This window comes from Seriola dumerili, unplaced genomic scaffold (genome assembly GCF_002260705.1).
Source record: "Seriola dumerili isolate Sdu_G_001 unplaced genomic scaffold, Sdu_1.0 BDQW01000047.1, whole genome shotgun sequence".
In the NCBI taxonomy this organism is placed as follows: Eukaryota; Metazoa; Chordata; class Actinopteri; order Carangiformes; family Carangidae; genus Seriola; species Seriola dumerili.
Window position 1 is genome coordinate 1,067,482 of NW_019174302.1, and position 16,210 is coordinate 1,083,691.

Consider the following 16,210-nt stretch of genomic DNA (forward strand, 5'->3'; position numbering starts at 1 on the left):
AGTCAGACTCACTCTGGCTCTCGCTTTGATCTGCGTGTGGGTATCTTATTTAAAGTCAGAGTTGTTTAGGCCTGAGAACATTGTGAGTTGCATCTCTGAAGGAGCATGAAAGGTATTCATGAGTCTGACACAGGCTAATAGAAGATCAGTGCTGGGGTGTTTACCCCGGAGTGTGGTTTCCTTCAGACAGCTTGTTGTCAATAATCCTGTTTGATTTAACTCCTTCTCTGACTCCACTCCGCTCTGAAACACTCGCGCCTCTCATTCCTCTCTCTGGATGTGAAACTGCATCCTCGTTGAAAACAATCCCCGTTTCAATCTCTTTCCTCGTGTATTAAAGAGAAAGCGTTAACGCGCACACGCACTCGTAAATAAGACTGAGATCAATTCAGATACAAGCTAATTGTAATGGATGTTTAAACTGAGCGGTCGGGGGTTATTTATGAACTCCTTCAGGCTTCGTCGGCCCTGTAAGACACGGCCACGGTTTGTCACTTTAACCGGCAGATCCTCTGGATTTTAATTGATCATTAACTGAACATGGCAACGAGGAATTGGGCTCAGAGTTGAGGTGAGGACAAGAGCTGAAGTGTGCGTCCAATTAACCTCCCCAAACACAAGGAGGAAACGCAGATCCCGAACATCACAGGGCCAGTCGGAGACGAACAGCCAGAGAAGTGTGAACCACAAACTTGATGAGATTCTGCCCAGTCTGAGAGCTTAATGAGAGCTAAATACAAGCTGCCGCGCCGGCCTGCGCCTTCATAGCAGGGGGAGATGAAACGTATCTGAAGAGCAGAGAGAAGAGACGAGAACTTTGAATTTGAATCAGCAGAATAATAAGACAAAAGACAAAAGGAACAATGAGAGGAAAAGAAAGGCGAATGTGAGCAACCCTTCAGCTCGGAGCGAGTTCGCCTGCGTGCCGCAACAGTTGAGCGTCACATTGCCAGGACTTTCAAAGAGATGATTTTTCAGATCAGCCTCTGGGAAAGCAGCATCTGATCTCCTCCTGCTCCGTCTCTCTCTCCCTCCTCTCCTCAGGTCTGCGTCTGGCGGAGCAGTTAGGGCGCCGGGAAGATGAAGCGAAGATACGCCATCGCCTGGGTCTGTCTCTGTGGGCCAGCGGAAACCTGGAAGAGGCACATCACCAGGTGTGTGTGTGTGTGTGTGTGTGTGTGTTAGTGTGTGCTTCAGAACCTACTGTACAAGTCTAGTGTGAAGACAGGATCAGAGATTTGTTGCCGCAGGGATGTTTTGGATGTTAGCCCCATTTTTTTTTTAGAGTGGCAACAGCTGCCTCCTTCACAGAGCCGCTCCTCATCCGTTCGCAGCTCCCTGACGAGAGCCATTTTCTGCACTTCCACAGGCCCCTCGTTGAGATGGCAGCAGCTCTAAAGAGTTGTGACAAGATAAGTAGTGGTAGAGTCTTGTATGGAGTCGCATTTCAGGCCACCAGCATCAAAGGGGCGTCAGAGGAGGCTGATGGAATCACACCATAGAGTTACAGCCTCGAGAAGCTGGAGGTGTAAATGACTCCACGATCGATCGATGCGGATGATCTATCAAATCCATTTTTAACCCTCTCGAGTCTGTTTACGCATCAGCCGATGCACTGGGCTTGTTTTATCGATAATAACATAACTTTATTTATAAGTCATGTAGAGACGAGCTGAGAAAACCAGATGATGTGGAAGATCTGTCTTTGAATTATTCATGTTGTAAGTGATTTACAGACACACATCAGGTTTCATTAAAGAGGCACAAAAAGGGAGTTGGAATAAAAATCACTTCACATGTAAATAAACTTCATCAGAGTCACATTGATGAGCAGCGTTTGTATAAATAGTGAAACTAAATATATTTCTACAACCGTGAACTCGTCTAATACCTTCAGTGATCATCGCTCATTATTTGCACCGTTGTTGAGGCGCCTGTGATGTTTGAAGTCAAAGAGAAGTCAAACTACAGCATGTTAGACAATGATGAAACAAGTTCATGGAATAATCTGCAAAGGAATCTGGAGCCTAGAGGGTTAATTTGATTTAATTTATTCTTTTTATTCAATTTAACAGACAATAAAAATACATAGTTACAATATAGCTACATGATCCTGATCCTCAAAGCCTCTTAATTCAATTTAATTTCGTTAATTATTATTTTATTGCCTGATTTAAATCAATATTTAGATCAATATTTAGTTATTTTTATTTTTGTTGTTGTTATTTTTGTTTGTTACAGTTTTTTTAATGAACTTTATTTGCACGTGATCATTTTTCCTACATTTTTCTATTCTGTAAAATAAAAATATAAAGTGTGAAAACACATAAATGATGCAGGACACAGGAGAAACATCAACACGATCACCAATCAGCTGTAACGACACCATCTAGGTTTAGTAGGGTTTAAGAGAGAGAGAGAGAGAGAGAGCTCTCACCCAGCTGTCCCCCCTGACTCTTCACACGTGTCGTGTATTCATAGCGCCTCCTGGTGGTCAGTAATGAAACGGCTCATTCAGGTTTGACCAGCAGCTTCTTCTGCTTTAGATTAAAGTGTTTTATAAAACAGACGAGCGACATCCGACAGGAAGAGACGAGCAGAGAGACAAATACAAAGTGTCTTCACTGTCGGCTGGTCTCAACACCTATGGGAGACTTGTACAAGTGTGTGTGTGTGTGTGTGTGTGTGTGTGGCTCTGCAGAGAACTGGAGTTCGATGCAGTGTATGACTCTCAGGTGTTTGTTCGCCGTGTGTTTCAGTTGTACAGAGCGTCGGTGTTGTTTGAGACGATTCGTCACGAGACGCAGCACAGCACGGATTACAAGCTCTCTCTGTTTGATCTGCAAACCGGCTCGTACCAGGCTCTCCAGAGAGTCCTCGTCAGCCTAGGTGAGTTGAGTGTCCTCTTCCCTCTCGTGTTGTTATTGTGCAGGGTGAATGGCTTTGTGCGTTCAGTGTTCTCGCCTTTCCTCTCTCATCCCCACGCTCTGTCATCATCACCTGACGTCTGGGCGCATTTGTTTCCTAACGCTGCTAATTAAGACTTTGTGTTCTCCTAATTCATCCTCTTGTGTTTCCACTCAGGACGGCACGACGAGGCGCTGGCCATAGCGGAGCGAGGGCGCACGCGAGCCTTCGCCGATCTCCTGGTTGAACGGCAGAAAGGAAGTCAGCAGGCAGCGAGCACCGACCCTTACATCCCCGTGACCGTAGAGCACATCCTGGAGACGGTCAACGGTCAGAGGGCCATGGTCCTCTACTATTCTCTGGCTGGAGGCTTTCTGTACAGCTGGCTGATATCTCCAGGAACAGGTGCACACACACACACACACACACACACACACAGTTTACATCCTGCTCACTTGCCCATTATCGTGTTATCAAAGGCCCAGTTTCATAAACCCTCTGTGAGTCTGGACACTGGAACTGGGCTGGAATCTAACGGGCTGACGGCCATGACATTTACTCTCGTTCTCCTCAGTGGATGAACCCTTTTTATTTTGGACTCATATTCTAATCGTCTTGACATTTGAAGGACATTTGGATTTTAATCACTTTTCCTCCGAGGCCACCTTCATCTTCGCAGCCCCATCACATCCAGCATTTCTCCACTGAGGGTCTTAAAACCTTTACAGCCTCTAAGATCCAGTAGCTACTGGAGCTTAAAACTTTTAGCTCTGTTACTAATTAAGATGTTTTCCCCCAAATCCCCAAAATGTTGTATACACGCCTCCTACTGCTGCACCACCTCCTTTTAAAATGATGAATATAACTCATGCAGCGCAGCACGCGCCACTTCACTCACCTTCTTTTCTGAAATGCTACAACAGGTATCGTCAAGTTTAACGAGGTGTATCTTGGAGAGGCCGGAGGGGAGGTGTCTGAGCTCCAGGATGGTGGAGGGAGCCCCCAGGGAGGAGGAGGAGGAGGAGGAAGTAGTCCCCTGTCTCTGGACCAGTACATCTACAACGCTAGAGAGGCTCTGGGGGTGGACAGCCATTACAGCAGGTAGAGCTTTTCCTTTAGTGAGAAACTTTTCACCTGGTGGTTGTTGCCTGATCCTCTGACTTACTCTGTGAAATATCTCAGCAGCTATAAACACACACATTCATGGTTACCAGAGGACGAACCCTGCTGAGTTTCTCCTGTAGCGCCTCTTTGAGGTCGACGGTGTGGTTTTAAATGAAATGTCTCCACATGTGCTTTGGTTTGGTGATCAGCTGATCTGTCATCCAGAAAACTTCAAACAAACCTGATGAGGATCCCATCAGCCTGAGCTGCACTTTGTATGTAGCGCTATTGCAAATGTTAGCATGCTACAGCCCTAAATTAAGATAACGAACATGGTAAACATCACAGTGCAGCCTCACAGAGCCGCCAGCATGACTGCAGTCTCAGCCTTATGTCTTGTTGTTGTACGTCTCCACTCATTAAACACGGGGGGGGGGGGGCAGAGGAGCCGCATGCCGTGTGTCATCTGTCTTCCTTTTCTCCCTCTCCCTCTCTGCTGCCATATTTCCTTATCCTCAATTATCCTGCCCACAACTTCAGGCCTTGGTTGGTGCGACTGGACGAGTTTGTAAATCACTACCATGTGTTGTGTCAGCAAATGTTCCCCCACACAAACTGCGTCTCAACTTTCTGTGAAAACCACTGCAGTGGAGTCACTGTAGCCAGCAGCGATTCATTGCGTCTGTCGCGCACGCGTTGGTGTGTGTGTGTTTGTCCTTGTGTGTGTGTGTGTGTGTGTGTGTGTGTGTGTGTTAAAGCTGTGGCGAGCCTGGAGCCTGATTATGAATCCTGCTCATCCACAGCATGAAATGTATTTGCACATATGCAGCATTAAAATGCTTTTCCAAGCCACCAGCAGACTTTTACTGCCCTCTAACATGCATCCAGGCAGCAGAAACTGCTATTTTAACACAGATCAAATCTCCCTGAGTGTGTGAAAAGTGCAGCCAAAGGATTCCATAAAAAGTAATGATGTTTGCTAATGGCACATTCTGCGAGCCATCAGTCCAGTACATAAGAGTCCTATAAATAACTGCTGCCTATTTTTCCTCCTGTAAAAAGACTCATTATTCTCTCAGTGCGGTGTCACACAATCACACAAACAACTGCAGTTTCAAACATTACTCATTATCTCACGAGCAACATCGTTACCTACTGTAACTTTCTCCGTCTCGTTTCATCCCCCAAATTAAAAATGTTTCCAGGATGTTTTAAAGGGAGGTGATGTAACGTTTGAAGTCAGGAAAAATAAAATATACATCAGTAATAAAATGTTCCCTTACTTCATCACGTAGACTCAAGGTTTATGTCACTACAGTCTTACTTGGTCTGGTCTGACCGGTAGCGTGTGGTGGCTAACGTTAGCAAACTGAGGTGGATATTTCTGCCTCTGTGACTCTTTTTAAACTGTGTTGTTTTAGCGACGGCCTTCAACCTGTGACTCGCTCACATGTTCACATTAAAAACAACAGGTGAAATGTCATGTGCCCGGGTGAGTTCTCGATTAGTAAGAGTGTGCGGCTTGAGCTGACTGGACAGACTCTACTGCCCCATCATGCATTGCGTCTCTTCAGACTGCACGAAGGTAAAAGCTGTATACTGCGATGTGCAGAGTCAGCCTGGTAATGACGTGCTAAATCGTTCATTTAGTGGGTCGTACGGATGCAGACGGAGTTATTGGCAACAGATAATAAAGAAAACAAACGGTGTGAGTAGTGACGTTCCTGAGAGGAGGAGTGTTGCGTTAAAATCGCTTCCTTCCAGTTAGATGTTCTTAGTAAAGAGAGATAGTGCTATAAACAGAGAACACACACAGAGAGTTTCAGCGTCATCACTGAACGCTGTAATGGAGCCGCACGGCTGCGTCACCGTCTGCTCCACAGAGTCTGTTCCAGCAGCGAGACGGAGAGCGAAGCCGGAGATCTGTTGGACCAACAGTTCGAGGAGCTGAACAACAAACTCACCTCAGCCACCGACCCCACCGGCTACCTCCGCATGGTGTCCAGGAACAACCTCTTCAACAGGTACAAACATGCACGGTGCCCAGAGGATCTGTCTGCTCCCTTTGGTTCATGTGTGTGTGTGTGTTTGTGTGTTTATCACGTGTGTGTTTATGCCGTCAACAGAAGCTGTCAGAGCATGACCAGCCTGTACAGTGCCACCGTGTCTCCGGTCAAAGACAGCGTGTCCTCTCCTCCCTGCCGACCCAGTAACATCAGCAAACCTCCCCTGCGAGCCCTGTATGACTTGCTCATTGCGCCGATGGAGGGGGTGTGTACGGTGTTCACGTGTCCCGGGGAAAAACCTCCTTCATATTCCAACAAGCAGCTTATTAACGTTTCCTTTTTATGCTAAACATGGATCTGTTTCTGTTCTTGGCTGTGCAGGGTCTGATGCACAGCAGCGGGCCTGTGGGCCGACACAGGCAGCTGGTGTTAGTGTTGGAGGGCGAGTTGTACCTGATCCCGTTTGCCTTGCTCAAAGGCAGCTCCTCTAATGAGTACCTGTATGAAAGGTTCAGTCTCATCTCTGTCCCGTCTCTGGGCAGCCTGGGCGCCACAAGCAAGGTCGGTAGATCGTTCTAATGATACGCTGCATGCATGATACACCGTGTGTAAACTGATGGATTTTAGTTTTGATTTGTTTGTAATATTCTCGTATTTCTTGTATTGTTGTGAAAAGAAAAGATCTGATGTGAGTCTGTGTTCGTCCCACAGCCTCATCCTCGCCGTGGCGGCCCCTCACTTTGCACAGACGCAGGTTCAGTGGCTGCGGTGGTCGGAGCTCCTCGCCTGCCCGCCAGCGTGATGGACCGCTGGTTGTGGGGGCCCCTGCCCTCAGCCCAAGACGAAGCTCTTTGGCTGGGGGAGCAGCTCGGATGTCATCCCCTAACCGGAGCGAATGCCACAAAGGAGCGCGTGCTCGCCGCTCTGAGTCAGGCGGAGTGCGTTCACTTTGCCACTCATGTATCCTGGAAGCTCGCCGCTTTGGTCCTCGCCCCCAGCCAGGAGCACGGCGGGGCGGAGGGGCCCGGAAGCCGACCCAAGGATAAATCACCGTGTGGGGCGTCGATCTCGGGCGAGACTGTGGATCAGGACGGAAAGATCAGGGGCTCGTTTTCAAAGAGTCACAGCAGCTCAGAGAGACTGAGGCGAGCGGATGAAACCAGCGAGGACGGGGACAGTGTGTGCGAGGTGGAGAGTGTGTGTGACAGTCCGTCGCTTCAAGACTTCCTCCTCACTGCTGCTGACATACTGGGCCTGTGTCTGACCGTCAAACTGGTGGTTCTCAGGTAAAAACCTTCCACAGGTTCAACATTTTACAAATCCTGTCGGGCCGGACGGATCACCTGAGCTCTGACTTCTCTCCTCAGGTTGTACCCGGAGTCCAGCAGCAGGGTGACGGCCGACGGCGTGGTGGGTCTGACCCGAGCCTTCCTGGCCGCGGGCGTCCAGTGTGTGTGTGTCTCTCTGTGGCCTGTGCCGATCGCTGCCTCCAAACTGTTCACGCACACCTTCTACACAGCTCTTCTCAACGGCACCAAAGCCAGCGCAGCTCTGACCGAGGCCATGAAGACGCTGCAGAGCAGCAAGCACTTCTCACACCCCTCCAACTGGGCGGGTGAGCAAACAGCCCTGCACATAGACACTCAAGGTCCTCTTACTATCATCCGACAGCATGAAGCGCAGCTCTTCTGTCTCTGATGAAAAGCCCTTCTTGTTTTTCTCACATCTACAAATCACACACAAGCGGCAGAGAGACGCTCCGGCTGCAGTGTTTCAGTGACTGTGTTTCATCCACCGGTGTGTGTTTTCCCTCAGGTTACATGTTGATTGGAAGTGATGTGAAGCTGAACAGCCCCATGTCGCTGGTGGGCCAAGCCCTGGCAGAGATCCTGCAGTACCCAGAGCGAGCCAGGGACGCCCTCAGAGTGCTCCTGCACCTGGTGAGACACGCTCACACTTCTGCAGATATTAACAGAGTCACAGTTTACAGGAGTCTGGACCCATCAGCATCAGATTTACACCTCGGAGTCACGTCAGGAGTGGACAACCAACTCTTCTGTGGCGCCGGTAGCCACAGGAAGGACAACACTGACTGTAACACAGTGAACACATTAGTGGTTCTGCAGGGAGTTAATCTGCAGCAGTTTTAATAATTGATTCATCGTTTAAGTTCCTTCTTTTTAAATGAATCACCAGCTTCTCAGATGTTGAACAGCTGCTGAATTTCTTCGTCCTGTGCGATGATAAATTCAGGGCCGTTTCACAGACGTGGTTTAACTCTGGTCTCAGACTAAAACTTCCTGTTTGAGCCGTTTTGTCTCAAAACGACTTGCACAGATTTACCTTACAGTGCTCAGGGGTCGAGTCTGCTCTGGATGAAATGAAGACGACTGCAAGAGGGAGACAAAGAGCAACTCTGGGACTGAGTTTAAGATTGTTGTAGGAAAAAAGGCTCAGGAACAAGAGAGAGTCCTTCTGAGTTTATCATCACACTGGCAGGAGGAGGCTGTTACATCAGGCATCATGAGTCACACTGTGCAGCTGCGTCTTCACACATGAGAGACATCAGGTTCAGACTTACACGCCAAAAAGCTGAGGGTCAGGTTGTTGGGGACAGTCGCAATAATCAATCAATCAATCAATCAAACAAACAAAACACTGATTCAAACTAAGTTTTGATTCATTCATTCGATACAGCTGAAGAAAAAAATGACTGTCATCCCTCCAAAAGATAAATGCGGCAGCAGGAGGATTAACGCTTTTTGCAACCACGTTCCTCCATGTTGCTGAGGCTGATGGGAAAAAAAACTCTGCTCAGCTTTCACAAAGATCAGTGTAAACCTGGTATGGCGGGCGTATGCTGCGCTCCGTCTGTCAGACCTCCATCAGAGCGTGCTGCTGACACGTCCACGTCTGAAATCCCCTAAATGTCATATTGTAAACAGCAGCTCCGGGCGCATCATCGCGCATCAGAAAATCCCACGGCCATTAAACTCCATGAATCACCTCTGTGTCTCTGCAGGTCGAGAAGTCTTTGCAGCGCATTCAGAGCGGCCAGTGTAACGCCATGTACACGTCGCAGCAGAGCGTCGAGAATAAGGTCTGCGTGTTGGTCTTTCTACCTCTTTTGTCTTTAAATGTCACACCGTGTCCTCCGCTCACGTCCGTGTGTGTTCTCTCCTCGGGGGGCTGAAGGTCGGCGGGGTGCCCGGGTGGCAGGCCCTCCTGTCTGCGGTGGGTTTCCGGTTGGACTTCTCCGGTAGCGGCGCCGGCCTCCCCGCGGCGGTTTTCTTCCCCACATCGGACCCCGGGGACCGGCTGCAGCAGTGCAGCACCACTCTGCAGTCCCTGCTCGGTACCACAGCCTGTCCATTACTCAAAATGTCTCTCATGTCAATCACACTGACAGAATAACAACGTGTTTGTGCCTCCAGGACGTAGAATAAATAATCTGAGCTCTCAGATCAATCAGACCGTCACGGCACCAGTTGTAAAAAGTTACAGCAGAAAATATTCATGACCATGATGTTGAATCTGTAATTAACCTCCTGTGCTCCCTCAGGTCTCACCCCCCCAGCTCTGCAGGCGCTCTGTAAACTGGTCACAGCGTCTGAGGCCGGAGAGCAGCTCATTCACAAGGTACCGCCTCCCACAATGCACTGCGGTGTCACAGCTGTTCGTAACACTGGTGGAAGATTTACTCAGATACTTGACCGAAGCAAAGGCACCAATGTCGCCTGTGGAATATTTTTAGTTTTTACCTCAAATAGTCGTTTAAAGGAAAGTGAGAAGTTTAGAGGGGAAACTTTTCTCTCACAGACTGAAACATGTGGCGAAGGAACCTAATTAAACACTAATTAAAAGACGCCACAAGCCAAAAATAAAATACAAATACCTCAAAACTGTGCTTGAGGCGAGTATCTGAGTAACTGCACTCTGACTTCACCAGACTGACGTGTGAGCGTTGCATGTGTGTTTCTAGCTTCAGTGTCTCAGTGTGACTCTGTTGTGGACATGTTCCGCACCGGCCCCATCTTCACCTCCACCTTCAGCTTGAAGTGAAACATTTCATATCCACCCATTCACGTGTTAGTGACAGGCACCCGGGTTACACTTTGCTAGTCGTAGCCCTCGGCACCACGTGGCTTTCTGCAGATAGCATCGACACACGAGCGAGTCATCGTTCATGCATGGCTGAGTGTGCAGTGACTCAAACCCAACGTTTACACAGGAGTTAAACCACTGAAGTTCTGTTTCCTCTTCTCTCTTACCCACCTCACAAAGGCGGTTAAAAGCATGGTGGGAATGGTAAGTGTTTCCCGACGACGTTACTGACTCCAGTTCAGAGAAAGTTTAATGCTGGTCCAGGCAGGAGATAAGAGCACTGAGCTGCCTGCTAGTGTTTTATTTGACAGATGTTTGCGATGTGGCTGCTGCATCAAACTCAGCTTTACGAGAGAGAAGTCAGAATCGATTATATGACCTGCATGTTTTCAAATGTGATGTTAGACATTTAGTCGCAGGCAGACAGGTGTGTCCACGTTCTGTGATGTCTTTCAGTCAACCTTCCTCTCCCTCATCGTATCTTCTCTCCGCCCCAAAGCTTCACCAAGTGCTGGTGCAGCTGCAGTCAGGCGACAAAGAGCAAGACTTCTCACTGGCTCCCATTCAAGTGTCGATAAGCGTGCAGCTCTGGAGGCTTCCAGGCTGCCACGAGTTCCTGGCCGCGCTCGGTGAGTCATCAACAGAACAAACTCAGCTCCGCTTTCACTTCTCTCCGATTCACTGTCGTTAATTGACTCCATCAGTCTTTTAATTACTGGGTTCATGACCCCGAGGTCACGTCGAGTGTGTAGCTACTTTACAACAGCTGCAGGACGTCCGACAAGTTTATTAAAACGTACAAGTGCAGACTTAATCACTTATAAACTTTATATAATAACTTGTGTCTTTTTAACAGAAAGTGGTACGCAGTGTTTTACTGTTGTAGCAGGTCGAGCTCATGTGACCTGCTTCATCTGCTGGAGCCGGTTTTATCAGCTCATCATGTTTTGTTTTACGTAAATGTAAAGTTTTCTAAAAAATCTTAATCTCCAAAGTACGAGATCAATACAGCTGTTAACAGATGCAATAAAATAACCCAAAATAGATCAAAACTGAACTAATCAGGACAAACCAGACCGACATCCTCAGAACAGCAGAAGAAGAAGAAGACAGGTGGTGTGAGGGCTGCTTGTGTGTGTGAGAGAGAGAGAGAGAGAGAGAGAGAGATCTCCCTCCCTCCCTTAAATAGACTGTGGTAACATCCTCAAACATGTTCTCTGTTTCCTCCTGTGTCCGTCAGGTTTCGATCTCTGTGAGGTGGGTCAGGAGGAGGTGGTGCTGAAGACCGGGAAACAGGCCAGCAGACGCACCATGCACTTCGCCCTCCAGTCTCTTCTGGCTCTGTTCGGTGAGCATTTTGCTGAACCGTGAACTTTTTCTTTCACAACTGAATCCTGCTGAATCTTTGTCTTTACTCCTCGTACCTCACGTCCTTCCCCTGTCTTATTTTAGACTCCACGGAGCTTCCCAAGAGACTGAGCATGGACAGCTCGTCCTCGCTGGAGTCGCTGTCGTCCTCGCAGTCCGCCTCCCAGCCGCACTCTCTGCCGCTCTCCTTCGGCTGCTACCCGCCTCAGCCCTCCTTCCTGCCCCCCGTCTGCCCGGACAACCTCTCCTGCGACGCCATCTCCGTCTACAGCCTCAGCTCCCTCGCCTCCTCCCTCAGTTTCCTGTCCCGACCCGAGCCCGCGGGAAGTGACATCATCAGCCAGCGCTCGCATCAACAGGAGCCGGACAGACCTCGCGGCGGGGCGGGCCTCTACGCCTCGCACTGCCACTCAGGCGGCCTGTTACGAGGTCGACTCGCGACTCACGGAGGAGCGGCAGGAGAAGGCGAGGACGAGGAGTACGAGGGTTACTCCATCATCAGCAGCGAGCCGTTAGGACGAGGGGGGAGGGACTGTGACACTCTGCCGCTGCCCGCGGGACACAGACACGGCAGAGGCGGTGCTGGGAGAGGATCTAACGGGGGTCACGGGTATCCCATAACAATTTCCTCCAAGGGAAGCATCAGCACACCGACATCCCCCATTAAAGCTCCGCCGCTGCCCCCGGCTCCACCTGGCCCCAACCTCAGGCAGGAAATGTGAGTTTGATTCTGTTTGTTGAGTCAGAGAGAATCAGTGACGAGAGATCCAGAGTCCGACAAGTCGCTGAGAGTTCTCGTCAGAAAGACGGTTCGTCCACCATGTTGGTGTCGACTGAAATATCTCAACAGCTGTTGGACGGATGAAATCTGGTGCATAGTTTCATATTCATGTCCCACAGGAGATGAATCCTAATAACTGTGGTCGTCCCCTGATTCGTCCCCCAGCTCCACTAACAGGTTGACCAACTAATCCCAACTAATCTCTTCACTTTTGATCTGGAGCCAAATTCTGATTTGATCATTTTAATTTTGATAAACCAAGTTTATCTTTGGTTTATCATCAGATACCTGCAAAACTAAAGACATCCCCATCAGCCGAGTACAAGTTCAGTGCTAATTACTAAATGTTAACATGCTAATGCGCTAACCTAATGTGACGCTAAATTATTCTTCACATGTGAAAAAATACAATCCTATCCCTTTGGCTTATGCAGCAGTTTAACTTCTGTACTGACAGTTTCACAACTCTCTATATTCACAGCCCCATATCATAACGTGAGGAGCCTCATTATAACTCCTGTTCCTGAGTTTGTTAATTAAGCTCTTTTTTTAAAATTCTTTCCAGCTCGTCTTCTCAGAGGACTGGGAAAGGGAAGGTGAGCAGCTCCGAGTCGGACCAGTCGAGCACTGAGACGGACAGCACGGTCAAGTCCCAGGAGGAGAGGACGGGGCCTGCGGGACAAATGGATCCCCAGGAACTGGCCCAGAAGATCCTGGAGGAGACCCAGAGCCACATGCAAGCTGTGGAGAGTCTGCAGAAAGCAAACCTGAGAGGGAAGACACTGCAGAGGCCTGAGGGGAGAGAGCCATCGCTCTCCACTCCCACAACCCCGACTCTGACTCCCGCTGGAGGGGCACGAGGCTTTCAGCCCTCTGAGACCAGCGCGTTCAGCAGACCGCCCAGCAGAGCCAGTCTGAAAGCGTGCTCCTCTCCCCTCTCTCTCCCCAGTCACCTCTCACCCCTCTCCCCTTCGGTTTCCACACCTCCCCCGACTCGGCCCAAACCTCCATCCCGCTCCTCTTCGCTGCAGAAGATCAGCTCCGGCTACAACAGTCCAGCTCACTCCTCCTCCTCTTTATCCCTCTCTGCGAAGGAGCAGGGTTCGCCTTTCTCCACGGGGTCCCCTGACGTGCACGCGCAGGCTCAGCTCAAACTGAGATACCCTACCTCACCTTACACCGCCCACATCTCACCTGCCCGCTCTCCCGCCGGCAGCGCCCCGTCGCCGGCCCTCTCCTATTCCTCCACAGGATCCGTCTCAGCCTCGTCCAGCCCCGCAAACACCCCCGAACCGAACCAGTCCAAACAGGATCATAAAGTCCAGGCGATTCATAACTTAAAAACCTTCTGGGCCAACGCCAGCCAGAAACACGAGGCGCCCTGCGCCGCCAGTTTACTCCGAGGGGGGAATAAAAAAATGAGTACAGTTCAGAAGGATGTTTTGGGTTTGCTGAATCTCTCGCCCAAACACGAGTCTCTCAGCAAAAACGTAGAAAGATCCGAGGACCACAACACTGACAGCAGAACAAACGGTCACCAAAAACTGGAGGCTAAACCACCTCCGCCCCCACCTCCACCTTCTACTGCCCCCACAAACTCTAAAGGAGGCATCAGACTTCCCTCTGGGAACGGCTACAAGTTCCTCTCGCCTGGACACTTTTTTCCTTCTTCTAAATGTTGAGCGTTTGGGTTTTTTGCCCCCAGAGCCAGCGGGTCAATCCTCTGTTTCACCTTCTGTGTTTGTACAACGACAGGAGCTCTCGGTTTGTCAGTGACCGTTTTTGGCGAAAAAACCTGCTGAAGACAAGGATTTAAAAAAAAAAAAGAAAGAAAGAAAGAAAGAAAGTGCTGTTTCATACTGACAGTGATTTTTACATGGCATTACTTTTTTTTGGTGAAGGGATGTTGATGTTTTGAATGTGATGACTGTGCCTTCTTCTAGAGAGAGCTGGAAGGACAAAATGACTCGAGGTGACGCGTCGAGTCTCTGGCTTTAAGTGTGTTTCCATGACTGACGAGAGAGCATGTGTCTCAATGCCTCCATGTACACTGAAGAGAAATCCTGACCTGCGGTCTGTCGACTGAGCGCCTGAGAGAAGGAGGACGTTTCACGTCAACCGAAACGCTCGCTGTGTTTGTGTGCGTTGACCTGAATCTGATCTTGATTTATTGTGTAATAGTTATTGCTCAATGTCATTACCGATGCTTATTGTTGTCATTTATTTTGTAAACTGTGTTTTCCAGTCATTATTACACATTTTATAAAGACAATTAAAACAAGGTTCAAGTAAAGAAATTGTTCTTTTTTATGGGTTTTATTGATTTGAAGTGTGATCAGTTCCGTGTTCAGTGTTTCATTCACTTTATAATGTACAATTTTGCAGCAGTGCCAGACTCCTATTAAGACATTTCTCAATTCTCAAGAAGTTAACAAATAAAAATGTTCCTTTCCTTGTCTTGTTTTGATTATATAAATCCATAATGTAGCTAAAAAATCTTCACATTATTTCCACTCAAACAAGGAAACAATTAAATGAAAAATCAGTATTAATATTTATCTCAATCCTAAAAATAACTTCATACAATTGTGACTCACTTTTACTTTTACTTTTTTCTTTATACTTCACATCACTACGTTTCAAATGGAAATAATTTACTTTTCACTCCACTCCATTAATCAACAGCTATAGGTACTAATTACTTTTTAGATTCAGATTTTCTACTAAAAACTTATCAATGTTTTCTAATGCATTTCCATGGCATACATAGATTAAATCACCTGTTAGAATATGAAGCAGATTCAAAAATTAGCTCCACCCTGACCAGCCACAACATTTAGGTACCATTACATATTAATGCAAAAGTAATCCAATAATATAATATTTACTTTACTGAACATTTTTAAAGCAGGACTTTTCCAACTTGTAACAGTAAAGTTAAGTAAATGGTTTGAATATATCCTGTTCATACTTACAGGTCTCCTTTTCCTTATCTTTGGCGACACCTATGGCCATTCATGGTAATTGCATTTTTGTTTTTGAACCACCAAGTTCTGTCATACCAGACACCCAGTTCTTAAAGCTGTAAAATGCCAGCACTTCTTTACAATCTCCTCAGTGGGTCACAGGCTCAATCACCATTATGTTACCTCATTCGATGATAGATACTGACTTAAAAGATACGTATTTAAATTAAAATGTTCTTTTAATTTTCCTACTTAAATACTTAAGTAGTCTACTTGTGGCATGTAAGTCATTTTTTGAATCAAATATAACAGTAATGTGATATTAATAGATGGAGTAATGCTAAGTGATCACCTTATCAAAACTCTTAATGGCCTCAAACCCTGAGAAAAGGGTGTTAAAACGTTAGAAAATACATTTTTAGACATTAAACAATCGGACGTCACAACCTGAAAGAAGGTCGGGGAATAAAAGTCCTGCACTCAAAATTTAACTTGAAAGTACAAAGGTATTAGCATTGATATATTTTTAAAGCATCAAAAATAAAACTTCTCATTACGCAAAATGGCCCATTTAAAATATATATATATATTTATTATTAAATGTGTAATGTATAATTTAACTACTTAATATACTGCTGGGTAGCTTGTTAATTTCCCCCTTTGGACCAATAACGTCTCATAAAGTCTTATCCTGCTTAAATAATTCATTATAATTTGCTTGTTGGTTACATTTTGTGTTGTTTATAAGACTGTGCAAAGTAAATACAGCTGTCAGATTAATGTAGTGAAGTCAGATGTACAACATTTCTCTCTGAACTGCAGGTACAGTATAAAGTGGCATTAAATAGAAATACACAGCTGTCTGCAGAAAAAACTGGAGTGTTTGGTGTATGGTAATTTTTTTTTATGGATTATCCCTTGGCACACAAGAGGTCCCTGGAGGCAATACTGATAAACTATAGATAAAATATGTA

At 47.3% G+C, this 16,210-nt stretch overlaps 1 protein-coding gene across 1 annotated transcript in view; it reads left to right on the forward strand.

Annotated features, from left to right (window-relative positions):
* Nucleotides 1-13,975, forward strand: part of LOC111217852 (tetratricopeptide repeat protein 28-like) — a 115,358-nt gene extending 101,383 nt beyond the window's left edge. The window contains exons 18-34 of the mRNA XM_022739851.1: nt 1,045-1,154; nt 2,760-2,889; nt 3,085-3,312; nt 3,831-4,008; nt 5,895-6,035; nt 6,138-6,282; nt 6,399-6,578; nt 6,729-7,303; nt 7,385-7,632; nt 7,833-7,957; nt 9,040-9,117; nt 9,213-9,372; nt 9,580-9,656; nt 10,621-10,750; nt 11,362-11,469; nt 11,574-12,207; nt 12,836-13,975. Of these exons, the coding sequence (XP_022595572.1) occupies nt 1,045-1,154; nt 2,760-2,889; nt 3,085-3,312; nt 3,831-4,008; nt 5,895-6,035; nt 6,138-6,282; nt 6,399-6,578; nt 6,729-7,303; nt 7,385-7,632; nt 7,833-7,957; nt 9,040-9,117; nt 9,213-9,372; nt 9,580-9,656; nt 10,621-10,750; nt 11,362-11,469; nt 11,574-12,207; nt 12,836-13,952 (4,364 nt within the window). The 3' untranslated portion in view covers nt 13,953-13,975. The remainder of the gene's footprint in view (nt 1-1,044; nt 1,155-2,759; nt 2,890-3,084; nt 3,313-3,830; nt 4,009-5,894; nt 6,036-6,137; nt 6,283-6,398; nt 6,579-6,728; nt 7,304-7,384; nt 7,633-7,832; nt 7,958-9,039; nt 9,118-9,212; nt 9,373-9,579; nt 9,657-10,620; nt 10,751-11,361; nt 11,470-11,573; nt 12,208-12,835) is intronic.
* Nucleotides 13,976-16,210: the final 2,235 nt, after the last annotated feature.